Source organism: Aethalodelphis obliquidens, unplaced genomic scaffold (genome assembly GCF_003676395.1).
Source record: "Aethalodelphis obliquidens isolate GAN/ISIS:26980383/991018 unplaced genomic scaffold, ASM367639v1 scaffold14, whole genome shotgun sequence".
In the NCBI taxonomy this organism is placed as follows: Eukaryota; Metazoa; Chordata; class Mammalia; order Artiodactyla; family Delphinidae; genus Aethalodelphis; species Aethalodelphis obliquidens.
In genome coordinates, this window is record NW_020837958.1 from 35169821 (window position 1) to 35185100 (window position 15280).

Consider the following 15280-nt stretch of genomic DNA (forward strand, 5'->3'; position numbering starts at 1 on the left):
GCAAAAATGAAAAGTAGTGCCTTACTTCTAAAACAGATTTTTTCTTTCCTTGAAAACTGAATTTCCATTAAGTGAGTGTCATTTGTATTTGTATGGGTCACTAATGAATGTGTCTTACTTACCTTTGATTACTGGTACCTCACACAGAAACCAAATGCTCAAATAAAATTGTGGTATATATCTGGAGCTTAAGGAATTTTCAAAAATGAAATAAGTATGCCCTGTTTCATAATTTCTTTGCCTACTTGCTTCTCAGATTCCTCTCAAAGTATGTTTATTTTTAGTTTTGTAAATTATATTTTGTAATTAATTTTGGATTTTGTAAAGTACATGAAAGTGTGTGGTATGTCTATATTTTGTGAGTTATAAACCTAGGAAATTGTTCGTCTGTTGATTACAGTGTCTCTTTCTTTAGGGAACAAAGAAAGATGAGATTGAAGGTGAAGTGGAAGTGCCTGGTTTAATTCAGCCTGCAGAAGTGTTTGCTCCCAAAAGCCTGGTGTTGGTATCCAGATTAGATTATCCAGAAATTTTTAGGGTAAAGAACTCATAGTTGTCATTATTGATTTGTATTATTGTATAAATCTATTTTGAGTGAACCACGGTAACAAATTCTTTGTATCTAAAATATCATTAAATTGATTAGGAATTCATCAATAAAATTACTGTGAACAGAAGAAATGTATTTCATGTTGGTTAAAATAAGTATCTGAGTAAGTTAATATGACTATTTAAACTTCTAAGGATGTAGTGTTTGTTTTAAAATAGGTCCCATCTTTACTGACTCCAAAATTTATGAATCCTAAAGAAATCATTTGATTACCTGTATCAAATTTAAAATGCATTAGTAATATAACAACTTAGTGTATTTTTGTTGATCTTCTTTTTAGGAGTCCAGGTTCAAGGAAATAGGATAAGTATTTGTGATTTCAAATAGTTGTGATCATACTGCTATCCATATAGCTTTAAAATATTGTTTACTTCCAGATATTTTATTTTTTTAGATAGTTAGAATTTGCAAATGTGGAAAAAATTTACTTTAGTTATAAATACATTTAAGCTTTGCAAGAAGAGGGCTTATTTTTCTTATTTCAGTTGCAATCTTTAATAATAGTAATGTTGACCATTGTCCAGAGTCACAGATCTTCTTTGGAAGGTATAAACTATACCTTAAAATTTCTCAAGGATTTGGGAAATTGATACATAATTTCTGGAAAACTTTTTCATATTGTTGAGATTATATATATTCTTAGTGTCAAGATTTCAATGACAGTGGCTAACTCCTAACAGATGCTAATTTTTTAGTTATAAGTTTTAATAAACTGAGAGGTTCATATGATTACATTTTATCTTCCATTTTACCACCTACCTTCTTCTGAGCTTAAAGTGTTAATCATATCTTGTCTCTATTTTGCTATTCTTTGTAATAATTCACATAAGTTAAGTTTTTCTGTAGAATAAATGTTCTGAATTTATAAGAATCACAAAACAAGATAAAGTTTCTAAGTTTTTATCTTGAAATTTGGAGTTCTGCAAAATAAGTTGAGACAGAAACAGTTTTAAGCCCCACAAATTTGCTAGAGTGATTATCTAAGCACAAACACCTGTTTTACGAATTATGGATTTCTGCTTTTTATAAACTCATCTCAAAAGCTCATTTAGAGCTTCTGGTTCTAGAGGAAAATTTAATAAACTTAATAACATTTGCTGCTTAAAATTTATTCCATGGTCACTGTAGAATCTACTAGGTTCAAAGAGAAATTTTCCTGGAAGCAGATGTCACAACAATTTATTTTTAGTGCTTGCTTTTTCCATGAAATAACTACATGCATCTTTTCTTTTCAGGCTTGCCTGGGTTTGATCTATACTGTATATGTGGACACTCTGAATGTCTCCTTGGAAAGTCTCATTGCAAACCTGTGTGCGTGTCTTGTCCCAGCGGCTGGAGGGTCTCAGGTAAATAGAATAAAAAGGGAGATGAAGAGGGCCTGCTTCTCTTCTCCTCTCCTCCAGTAAATTTAATTTATGAAGAAAAGGAAAGAAAGAATTCTTTAAATATTTTCATTTTAAAGAGGATCTTAGTTAAATTAAGCATTGTCCCTATGGTCTGCCTTCTAGAGACTCAAGATTCCATTCTTAGGTCATAGGGTTAATTTTAACACAGGGTTCACCTTTCACATAGCATAGTTAGAAGTCATATTCTGTGTAACTTGAACTCTACCTTACGCTTTCTTGGAAATACACTTTTTTAAGTTGAACTTCAGATGTGTTCTTTGTACCTTTCTTATTATTCCTCTCTGTGATTATGCCTCATTTTATTAACTTAAAAATTTTTTCAGGGATAAAAATTAGGAGGTAACATTAAGAAAACTTTTAATATAATTCTTTGTAACATTATAACTACTTCTGGATAGATTAATTCATTTCTTCATTTCCCTGGTTAAAAGCAATTATATGTGGTCCTAAAACTATTTTGTATGTTGTGTGTAATCTTTAATAGAATAGCTTGCATTTAAGCTTCAAAAGAGGAGTGCTTATTTTTCTCATTTCAGTTTGCTACCTTTAGTAATGATAATGTTAACCATTGTCCAAAATCACAGATCTTCTTTGGAAAATATAATCTATACCTTAAAATTTCCCAAGGATTTTGTCATAGATTGAGCCCATTAAACTCTTCTACTGAAATAAAACTTTCTCAAAGTGGCATGTTTTTCATCTTCTGTATGTCCTGAAATTTTTATATTCGTCTCTGAAGTAGAAAAATGAGAACTTCAGTTGCTATGACTTAATATTTCTAGAGAACTTTTTTTAAAGGCTGCTTTCCTTAAGTCCTAAAATTGATTAGCTGATCACTTATTTTGCTTATTCTTATGTAATATTGAGGAAAAGGACAGCCCTCTAAAAATTAGTTTTTTATCCTCAGTCTGATAGAGATGTTACTCCTAGTAAAAATGGCATCTTTTTCCCGTGCCCTTTGCCTTTTTAGCTGTCTCCTGTCTTTCCTAGCGCCTTTTGGTTACTCTTAAGGTTTTTTTCCTCCTGCACTCTCCTCCCTCATTCTCCTATTTCTGCTACAAGGGCATAATATGAAATGTGAGTTTGGTCATGATTGGACCTAAACTTTAAAGCAGCCGAGTTGTTTTATGAGCCTTTATTATGATGGGAATTTTGTTGACATGATTTTATTTTATTTATTTTTTAATTTTAAAAACGTTTTTATTGTAGCTGCTAGAAATTTTTAAATTACATGCATGGTTCATATTACTGTATTTCTTTTGTTTTTCCACTTTTATTGACATATAACTGTCATATAAATGTTAGCTTTAACATTTTACTATTTTTTAGTTAAGTATTATTATCAATGATTTGTGTATCTCATGAAGTATTATTATCAATGATTTGTGTATCTCATGATTACTAAATTTTCACCTTTCAACTACTGAATTTTCTTGTACCGTATTCATTTGGACACAAAGTAACTTGAATGTTTTGGGCTGCATTATTGCCCTTTACATCTGTTAATTGGATCTTACATGGTCATCATCTGCTTTAAATTTGAACTTCAAAAGGATTTTTTTATCTTAAGAAAATATCTGAAAAGAAATCATTTGTGGTGTGTGTGTGTGTTTTCCGCCCATTCTGCAGAAGCTGTTTTCCTTGGGTGCAGGAGATAGACAGCTGATCCAGACTCCCTTGCATGATAGTCTTCCTGTCACAGGCGCTAGTGCGGCTCTCCTGTTCCAGCAACTGGGTATGTCTCCTTCTCCCATTTTCAGTGTTCTTATAAAAGCCTATGAAAAAAAGATTTATTTTAAGCCTACATCACCTGACATAAATCAGGAAAATAAAAAGCAAACCATTAGATAACTGATATATAAACTATATAATTATATGGGTTCTAATCTTAACTAGTATTCATTCTTTTTTAAAATTAACCCAGGCCCCTTTTGCTGTTAAGTCAATTAAGCTTTTAGAAAGTAAACATATTTTCTGTGCTTTAAAAGACGAATAGATAGTATATTTTGTTTTTCCTTAGATGAATTGCTTTTCTAGAAACCTTGTCAGATAGAACTAAAAGTCCCATCCTTTTCATCCCACCACCTGTATCAGACTTTAATTTTCTAGCAATGGCTAGGATGACGTATTAGGGGGAGGACACTAGAAAGTGCCCTCTGTACATTGGACAGCTCATACTTCATTAAAGGAGTACTATAACTTAAAAATGAGTATGTTTTAGACCAATGCTGCCAGAGATTCCCACTTACTTTACCTCATACTTATCCTTTATATGTACCTGTGTAAGAGTGTTCCACTCTCTTTGATTCAGTCTTTCTCATTGTTCTCCATCTGTGTTTGTCTTTTTCTAGTTGAATTGAAACCTTCCCTTTCCTGGGGCTCATAGTCTAGTAGTTCTCCATGGAATTCTTAATTCCTTGCACAAAAGTTCTACCTTCTTATTTCCCTCCTATCTCATGTTGAATTTTACTCCTTGCTTAACTCTGAAATTTATCTCTCCTTTTTCTTTACTGGCCCCATCCTAATTCTTCTGCTGTGACTTCAGTCAGTGAAATTTAGAAAGCCTTAGAAGAGATTAATGTAAATACAAGTAGAGTTTCTAGTATCCTAATAAAGGTGAAAGGTGACATCAACCCCAAAGTAGTAGTTCTCTATTACATCTGCCCCCACCTTAGGGGTTTAAACTCTCAAAAATTACATATTCCTTCTCTTCCTCCCTGAAAGTTTCTGCTCATTGAGTCATCTCAACCAAGTTCTAATTTAATTAAAGCTATTTTCCTTAACGTGTGAAATAGGTACTGTCTCCCTGGTGGTACTTACTTCTCTAAAGAATATCTTGTTGACTAAAACCTCCCTCCACGAACTTTTAGATATAATCTTAGGGGTTCATGGACTACCTACAGCATGTCCATGGTCCCTCCTAATCACTGACTTAATTGACTTTATCTAACCACTATTCACCTGACCTTTTTCAGTTAAGAGGGCCTGTATACCTCTAAAGGGTCAATCAAAGCAAAGGTCTACCATGAAGAGGGATAGAAGGATATGACACAAAATTTCACATTCCCAAATGCTACCATTGATCTTATACTTAATGAGTGCCTTATAAACCTCTCATGCTTTTGCATTTTTACAATGATTTGAAGGGGAGGGGAGGGATTGTTACTGGCATTCATGCCTAGGACCCAGGGATATTAAACATTCTTCATGCATAATATATGTGCACGAGAAGATTTTTTTACCTCAAATACTAGTAGCACTCCTGATGAGAAAAACTGCTATAGATAAAGTATAAATTTATAAAACCTGGACCTCTCTTCCAGTAATGATGGCCTTTGTAATTCAGACTAACCCTCTTAACAATGAATACTAGGAAAGCTATACAAGTATAAACAACTTCTACTTGAAAGCGTCAGAAGCAGTAAATAATGACCAAACTATGGTCCAAGAGAAGAAAAAAACCTAGAGAAGTGAACCAGATATTTGGGACCACTTTTTCTCAAGCATCTCTTGATTTTGAAAGAAGTTACTGAAAAACTGATCTCTGTACTGTTGATATCCAACGGCGGAGGGGAGAATCGGAGTTCACATTTTACCAAGGGAAATTCCTTTACAAAGCTCTCTTGCTTTGAGTTGGGACCATAAAGGACCATATCCTGGGAGAGGGTAAATCACAAGTAGACAGTCCCCCTGAGGGCCTGAAGTACAGCTTGAAATCATTTCAGTTCCTAGAAACAGATTAAAATGATCCTTAATGCTACTATCTTTAGCCTTATAGTAGGAGTAAAAGTAAATCCTTTCTGGAGCAAGATAACTGCATTCTAGGCCTCCAGTATATCTACAGATTTTTACATGTATGCCCAGTACTCTCCAAAGAAGACATACAGATGGCCAAGAGCACATGACAAGATGTTCGACATCACTAGTTATTAGAGAAATACAAATCAAAACTACAATGAAGTATTACCTCACACCTGTTAGAGTGGCAATCATCAAAAAATCTGTAAACAGTAAATGCTGGAGAGGGTGTGGAGTAAAGGGAATCCTCCTACACTCTTGGTGGGAATGTAAATTGGTTACAGCCACTATTGGAGAACAGTATGGAGATTCCTTAAAAAACTAAAAGTAGAGCTACTATATGATCCAGCAATCCACTCCAGGGCATATATCCAGAGAAAACCATAATTTGAAAGGATACAGACACCCCAACGTTCATTGAAGCACTGTTTACAATAGCCAGGACATGGAAGCAACCTAAATGTCCATCGACGGTGGAATGGATAAAGCAGATGTGGTACATATATACCATATATATACCATATATACCAATATACATATATACCATATATACCAATATACATATACCAATGTTACTCAGCCATGAAAAAGAACGAAATAATGCCATCTGCAGCAACATGGATAGACCTAGAGATTGTCATACTGAGTGAAATAAGTCAGACAGAAAAAGACAAATATATGATAACACATGTGGAATCTAAAAAATGGTACAAATGAACCTATTTACAAAACAGAAATAGGTCACAGATGTAGAAAACAAACTTATGGCTACTAAGGGGGAAAGGGGGAGAGATAAATTGGGAGATTGGGATTAACATATACACACTACTGTATAGAAAAGATAATAAGAACCTACTGTATAGCACAGGGAACTCTATTCAGTGCTCTGTAACAACCTATATGGGAATGGAGTCTAGAAGAGAGTGGTTATATGTATATGTATGGCTGATTCACCTTACTGTACAGCAGAAACTAACACAACATTGTAAATCAACTATACTCCAATGAAAAAATTAATTAAAAAAAAATAAAGCAGACCATCAAGTTAAAAAAAATAACCAGAAACATGAGGACTAAAGCTATCTGAAAGAAATATAAAAGAAACCATAGACAATATAAAAGGCCCCCAGGGGCACCAGAAGGTAGTTATCAGATATTAAAATAACTATGCTTAAATAGTGAAGGAGATGGACAGTCAAGAGTGAGAATTTAGGGAGTGACATCAGCAAGATGGCACAATAGGAGGTCCCAGTCCTCGTTCTCCCACAGAAACATCAATTTAACAATTATATACAGACCAAAAATCCTTTGTGAGAATTCCAGAAGCTACTTAAGAAGGTGTGGTACCCCAGTTGATCACAGAGCTGAGAACAGCTACATTGAAACAGGTAAGAAGAGCAAGTTCACTTTACCTGGTCAGCCTCACCCCCAAGCCAGCACAGCCAGCACTGGAAGAGAACGCCCAGCTTGCAGCTTCTCCTTGGGGGAAAGGGAAGGAGAAAAGTGCAGTGTCCGTCCAATGTTCCAGATTTACAAAGTGCTGGGCCAAGGAAATGGTTTCTGTCTTGCCATATTCGGAGCACTGACAAAATTAGCATATTTGGGATGCCTGAGGGCCACTGGGAACAAAGAAGAATGAGGTGTGGCTTGCTGTGTTGGGAGAAGGTGCACAATCCCTTGAGAAGGAGGGAGAGGAACATTAGCATTCCAGCTTTTCAGAGGGCTGCGTGAAGTGGAGGAATGGGAACTTCAGTTTACTGCTAATGGGAGTGTGAATGGGGCAGCTACCTTGGAATGCAGTTTGACTTTTTTAAAAAGTTAAATAAACCAAATAATCCAGCCATTTCACTCCTAGGCGTTTACTTAAGTAAAATGATAGCACTGTCCATAAAAAATATTTGTAAATGAATGGTCATATCCATATTTTTATAATAGTGAAAATCTGGAAACAAGCTTAGTGTCCATAAATGCAATGAATAATGGTTATGGTAATGGATAAATAATCTGTGGCATATCCATACAATGGAATACTACTGGGCAATATAAAGAAATGAATTGTTGATACATATTACTGTAAGGAACGGCACCAATAACGGAGGAGAGCTTAAACATGCTTTATTTGGGAACGCTCCCGGGCGAGGTTCACTGGTCCGAGAGAAAGGGGCCAGAGAAGTCGCGCCCAGCTGCGGGCGCGAACAAAATTTATAGGGGTGGACGCAGGGGAGGTGCTTGCTGTGTGAAGCAGCCCTTTTTTGGTAATCTCTCAGGCGTTGTGGCAATGTCAGGTGTCGGTTGCATCAGCCTCAGAGCGGTTGGTTCCGCCCCTCGGGGAGCGGGAAGACCGGGGCCGAGTAGTGTGGCAATGTCAGGTGTCGGTTGCATCAGCCACTTTGGCGGGGGTTCCGTCTGGCTCCCTGGGCCCTTCCTCGGACCTGCTGGCCTTACAATTACCATATGGATTAATTTGAAAATAATTATATGCAAAGAAAAAAAACAGGGCTTCCCTGGTGGCGCAGTGGTTGAGAGTCCCCCTGCCGATGCAGGGGACACGGGTTCGTGCCCTTGTTCGGGAGGATCCCACATGCCACGGAGCGGCTGGGCCCGTGAGCCATGGCCGCTGAGCCTGCGTGTCCGGAGCCTGTGCTCCGCAGCAGGAGAGGCCACAGCAGTGAGAGGCCCGCGTACCGCAAAAAAAAAAAAAAAAAAAACCAGACAAGAAAGAATGCATCCTGTATAATTCAGTTTCTCTAAAGTTCTAGAAAAGCTTCAAAAATAAAGGAAAAAGAAATTATCGAAATAGAACATCATTTTACAACCCTCGCAGAAGAAAAACAGGCAGATATTATGTTCCTAACCTTGCCAAACACTACCTGTGTTTTGCCAGAGAACTTAAATCTGATTCTGATCATAGGAAATACAGAAGATGGGGAACACGTTGGCCCAAGAGACTACAGTTGTCAAAATCCAGGCTGTAGGAAACTGTTGGTCAAATGTCCCAGGTTCTTTTTTTTTTTTTTCTTCAAGGGAGAGTATGGAAGTTCTACTCTGTGCTTTTTCCTTATTTATTAATAGGGAGTTTTCCCTGACTTAACTGGGAGCTTCAAGAACTGCCTTGTCTTATTATTCTTTGCATTCTGTGTATCTGCATAGTGCCTTGGGCACAGAAGGCATCGGTTTTTCTTGAATAAATTAATACACTAGCCATGAAGAAAATGGCAGTCATATCTCCTAGGAGAGTTCTGTGTATGGATGAAGTGCACCATAACACAATGATTAGCTATTTGAATATCAGATGTCATTATTTTACTCTCTAGTATTTTGAGCTTAGTTATCTTTTGCTTACATATTCAAAATTTACTTTTCCAGGGAAAGAATAAGGAAAAGATAAGAAAGGAAAGGAGAAAGAAAGATGCTTCTAAAACAGCACTGTATGCAGAGTTGTAGTTCTCAGAGCATGTGGTACTGATAATTCTGCTAAAGGCATGCTCTTATCACCAGTCATTTTGGTTGGACTGTTGTTGAAGGTCAGTATTAGACCATTATCAGAGTTCACTACCTGGGTTGGGGGTGGGGTAGTGGTGGTAGATTTTACAAAGCACAGACAGGAAGCAGATAAGACTCTAAGATTCTTTTGTAGCCTTGACTAGTTTTCCTGTAAAAAAGTCTAAATGTAATGATAGCATTTCCTTGGTTCTTCTCTCCAAGGATTGTTATGATAATGAATTTGTTTTTCACAGTTTCAGAGGTCTCTGTGTTTGCCTGAAGTAATTATGTGGACTGCTGCCATTACCCGCCTCATTCCTTAAAATTTTCTGTTAACCATCTTCATCTCCAACTTAACACCTATTTTATTTATTTGTTTGTATCTTTTTGTAGTCTATGTGAATTGTTTTTGTTTACCTGAAGACTTGTGTTTTGTGTGGAAAATTGTAATTTTTTTACGTTAATAAGATTATATTCACAAGAACTGGTTGCTGTAGCCCCTCTGATTTTTTAATCTAATCCATAGCTCAGGTATCCTTCCTTGACCCAAATAATTTTGTGAAATTCTCATGACATCTTTTGTCATATATATTAACCTATAATTTGGTTTTTAACTACAAATACATTAGTTTTAGAATACTTACTTCCTCATTTTCATAGTATACTACTTATTAGACATTTTAAAGCCCCAGGCTAAGATGATCTTGGGCCTTGAGCTATTGTCACTTCGTTTCCATAGTAAAACAGCATTAGGCCTGTAACATCTGTGTTTATTGGTATTTTATTGACATATATAAGTTTAAGGTTTACAATGTGGTGATTTGATGCTTGTATATACTGAAAAATAATTACCACAACAAGATTAGTTAATGCCTCCATCCCCTCACATAACTATCATTTGTGTGTGTGCTGTTAACATTTAGCATCTACTTTTTTCACTGTTTTCAAGGATGTAATACAGTATTGTTAATTATAGTCACCATGCTGTACATTAGATTCTCAGAATTTATTCATCTTATACCTGGAATTTTTACGCTTTGACCAGTATCTTCCCACTTGCCCCACCCCTTAGCCCCTGGCAACCACCATTCTACTCTTTATTTCTATGAGTTCAGTTTTTTTTAGATTCCATATATAAATGAGAATATATAGAGTATTTTTCTTTCTCTATCTGACATTTCACTTAGCATAGTGCCTTCAGGGTCTATAGTGCCTTCAGGGTCTATCCATGTTGTCATGAAAGACAGGGTTTCCTTCCTTTTTATGGTTGAATAATATTCCAGTGTAGTATATATATTTTTTCTTTTTCCATTCATCCGTTGATGGACACTTAGGTTGTTTCCATGTCCTGGCTATTGTGAATAATGCTACAATGAACACATGAGTGTAGATACCTCTTTGAGATAGTGATTTCATTTCCTTTGGATATATACCCAGAAGTGGAATAGCTAGATCATATGGTAGTTCTATTTTTCATTTCTTGAGGAAGCTTCATACTGTTTAACATAGTAGCTGGACCAATTTACATCCCCACCAACAGTGTAGAAGAATTCCCTCTTCTCTTTTGATAATAATCATTCTAGGGGCTTCCCTGGTGGCGCAGTGGTTGGGAGGCTGTCTGCTAATGCGGGGGACACGGTTCGAGCCCTGGTCTGGGAGGATCCCATATGCCGTGGAGCGACTGGGCCCATGAGCCACGGCTGCTGAGCCTGCGCCTCTGGAGCCTGTGCTCCGCAACGGGAGAGGCCACGATAGTCAGAGGCCCGCGCACCACGATGAAGAGTGGTCCCCACTTGCCACAACTAGAGAAAGCCCTCACACAGAAACGAAGACCCAACACAGCAAAAATAAATAAACAAATTACTAAACTCCTACCCCCAACGTCTTACAAAAAAAAAAAAATCATTCTAACTGTTGTAAGATGGTATCTCATTGTGGTTTTGATTTACATTTCCTTGATGATTAGTGAAGTTGAGCATCTTTTCATGTGCCTGTTGGCATTTGTATATCTTCTTTGGAAAAACATCTATTCAAGTCCTTTGCCCATTTTTTAATCTTTTTTTTTTCTTTTTGGTATTGAGTTGTATGAGTTCCTGATATATTTTAGATATTAATATCTTATCAAATAGATGGTTTGCATGTAATTTCTCCTATTCTGTAGACTGCCTTTTCGTTTTGCTGATAGTTTCTTTTGCTGTTCAGAAACTTTTTAGTTGGTGTAGTCCCACGTGTTTATTTTTGCTTTTGCTGCTTGAGCTTTGGGTGTCACATCCAAAAAATCATTGCCAAGACCAATATCAAGAAGATTTTTCCCTGTTTCCTTTAGTAGTTTTATAGTTTTGGTTCTTTTATTATTTAATACACTTCATGTTATTTTTTGTGAATGGTGTGAGTTAGGGGTCCAATTTCATTCTTTTGTGCACGAATATCCAATTTTTCCAGCATCACTTGTTGAAGAGATTGTCCTTTCCTCATTGAATATTTTTGGCTTCTTTGTCAAATATTAGTTGACTGCATAAGTGTGAGCTTCTTCTACACTTTCAATTCTATTCCATTGATCTATGTGTCTGTTTTTATGCCAATACTATACTTTTTGATTATTGTAGCCTTGTAATATAGTTTAAAATCAAGAATTGTGAAACCTCTAGCTCTGTTCTTCTTTCTCAGGATCCCTTTGGCTATCTAGGGACTTATATGAATTTTAGGACTGATTTTTTTTCTATGTCTATGAAAAATATAATTATTTTGATTGCCTTGAATCCATAGGTGGTTTGAGGTAGTGTGGATATTTCAACAATGTTAATTCTTCTGATTTATGAATATGGGATATATTTCAATTTATTTGTGTCTTCTTCAGTTTCTTTCATCAAAGTGTCATAGTTTTCAATGTACAGATCTTTTACCTCCTTGGTTAAATTTATTCCTAAGTATTTTATTCATTTTGATGCTACTGTAAATGGGATTATTGTAGTTCTTTTTCAGATAGTTCATTGTTAGTATATAGAAATGCAACTGGTTTTTGTATGTTGATTTTATATCCTGTAACTTTACTGAATTTGTTTATTAGTTCTAACAACTCTTTGGTGGAGTCTTTGGGATTTTCTATATATAAGATCATATCATCTGCAAATGGAGACAGTTTTACTTCTTCCATTCGGATTTGGATGCTTTCTATTTCGTTTTCTTCCCTAATTGCTCTGGCTAGGACTTCCGGTACTGTGTTGAAGAGGAGTGGGCAGCTTGTCCTGTTCCTGATTTTAGCAGGAAAGCTTTCATGCTTTCACTGTTAAATATTCAATAAGATGTTAGCTGTGGGCTTGTCATATGTGGCATTTATTATGTTGGGGTATGTTTTTTCCATACCCAATTTGTTGAGAGTTTTTATCATGAAAGAATGTTCAATCAGATGTTTTTTCTGCGTCTGTTGAGATAATCATAGGATTTTTTTAATCTTTAATTTCATTAGTGTGGTATATCACGTTGATGGATTTGTATATGTTGAACTCTCCTTACATTCTGGGAGTAAATTCCACTTGACCATTGTATATGATCCTTTTAATGTGCTGAATTTATTTTGCTGGTGTTTTATTGAGAATTTTCGTGTCTATGTTAATCAGTAATATTGGCCTGCAGTTTTCTTTTCTTACAGAGTCCTTACATGGCTTTATTATTAGGGTAATTCTGGCCTTAGGGAGTGTTCCTTCCTCTTCAGTTTTTTGGAAGAGTTTGAGAAGAATTGGTATTAATTCTTCTCTAAGTGTTTGGTAGAATTCACCAGTGAAACCATCTGGTCCAGAACTTTTCATTGTTGGGAGGTTTTGATTACCGTTTCAATCTCCTTATTCATTATTGCTCTGATCAAGATTTTTATTTCCTCATGATTCCATCTTGGTATAAACTTTTTTATATGCATACTTTCTTTTTGCTCACCCATATTTAGTCAGTTTTTCATTAGCAATTATTGAGTCAATATTTCTGTGTATTATATCTAATACTAAATATAGATTTTTAAAAATTATTAAAATAGCTAGAGTTTTTCTTCAGTTTATCTTATAAACATAATTTTTCCTTTTTACATAAATATCCTTAAAATGTTGATTGTAACCATAACTTGCTATTTAGAAAGTTATTTCTGCTTTTAAATATTTTAATGGAAAACTTCTGGCATTCTCTCTTTTGTCTTCCTCTGGAAAAGCTTCTGTTTGTAATGCTATATAATTATTCTTAAAGTGACATTAACTTTTATAAGAGTATCAAAAATAATTTATGTTCCTGAAATAGAAGAAAGATGTCAGAGGAAAGAATGAAGGCTTAGGTTGTGGAAAATGGTTCTCTTTAAAGGTAACACCTTTAAGAAGAATATGTTGATCGGTAAATTTATGAACCACATGATGAGTGCATCAGTTGTAGAATGATTTTTGTTCTTTTTCCTTAAATGATCAAAATCTAGTGTCTTGGATCATATTACTATTTTCATTAGTTTTCCTAGATTATTCATATAGCATTATTAGTTGTTTTAGTCTTATTCTCAGTTATAATGGAAAAAACTGAAGTAGCCGTTTTCTTTCTCAATACATGTAGTTTAAAAGGTAGTTGGAGGGACTTCCCTGATGGCGCAGTGGTTAGGAATCCACCTGCCAATGCAGGGGACACGGGTTCGAGCCCTGGTCTGGGAAGATCACACATGCTGCGCAGCAACTAAGCCTGTGCGTCACAACTACTGAGCCTGCACTCTGGAACCCGTGAGCCACAGCTACTGAAGCCTGCGCACCTAGAGCCCATGCTCTGCAACAAGAGAAGCCACCGCAATGAGAAGCCTGTGCACCACAATGAAGGGTAGCCCCCGCTCGCACACAGCAATGAAGAGAGAGAAAGCCCGCACGCAGCAACGAAGACCCAATGTGACCGAAAATTAATTAATTTTTAAAATTAAAAAAAAGAAAAAATGGTAGTTGGAGAATTTGCGGGCACAAGAGTTTAGACCGTTACTATAAATGGCATATTGTGCTCTAGGTGGGAAAGAAGGAAATAGGAAATGTAGTGTTTTACTGTAACTATATTTATGATTAATCACTTTTTGACCGTTTATAAATTTATTTATTTATTTAGGGCTGTGCTGGGTCTTTGTTGCTGCGCGCGGGCTTTCTCTAGTTGCGGCGAGTGGGCCTACTCTTCGTTATGGTGCACGGGCTTCTTATTGCGGCGCGTGGGCTCAGTAATTGTGGCATCTGTGCTCAGTAGTTGTCGCTCGCGGGCTCCAGAGCGCAGGCTCAGCAGTTGTGGTACACTGGCTTAGTTGCTCCGCGGCATGTGGGATCTTCCTGGACCAGGGATCAAACCTACGTCCCCTGCATTGGCAAGCGGATTCTTAACCATTGCACCACCAGGGAAATCTATCATTTTTTGGCAGTTGAGATGTCAACTGTTTGTCTTGGGGATTTGAAACAAATCTTCTCACTAGTCTGTTCTGGAGCACTTTTCTGAAGAAACTTCTTACCATGTCTGCTTTATTACAGAGTCCTAAAATTTCTAGGGAAGACTGTTCAATTTACGTTTTGGTAATAAATAGCACAAAGAATAAACTTTCTATAATGCCTATCTGCAGGAGTATATTTTTCTCATCGGATGTTTACAAAACCATTGCCATGTGCCAGGTCCTGTGCTAGTCACTAAGGATATAAAGATGAAACAACCTCAGCCCTTATCCCAGATAATACTTTTAGCCTAGTGGAGAAACAGATACATTTTTAAAATTACAGTACAGTATAATTAGTGCAGTAATAGAGATACTAAGAGCTAACTCTTACTAGCTAGAAAAGTGGAAGAAGGACGTTCTAGGCAGAAAGAAGAACGTAAGCAACGGTATAGAGCCATGACAGGCCTTCATGAAATGGTAAGATGTTTGATGAAGCTTGAGCATTCAGAAGTAGTCAGAATGTTATCAGGAAATTGATTGTTTTCTTTTCAAAATTAAACATTAAAT

The 15280-nt window shown here is 36.2% G+C and overlaps 1 protein-coding gene across 6 annotated transcripts in view; it reads left to right on the forward strand.

Annotated features, from left to right (window-relative positions):
* SBF2 (SET binding factor 2) overlaps positions 1-15280 on the forward strand; it is a 459568-nt gene that overhangs the window by 223847 nt on the left and 220441 nt on the right. For all 6 annotated transcript variants that reach the window (XR_003434541.1, XM_027115413.1, XM_027115415.1 and 3 more), the window contains exons 4-6: positions 416-538; positions 1846-1956; positions 3646-3751. Coding sequence is in view for 5 of the 6 variants with exons in the window: in XM_027115413.1 (XP_026971214.1) it covers positions 416-538; positions 1846-1956; positions 3646-3751 (340 nt within the window). In the remaining variant the exon portion in view is untranslated. The remainder of the gene's footprint in view (positions 1-415; positions 539-1845; positions 1957-3645; positions 3752-15280) is intronic.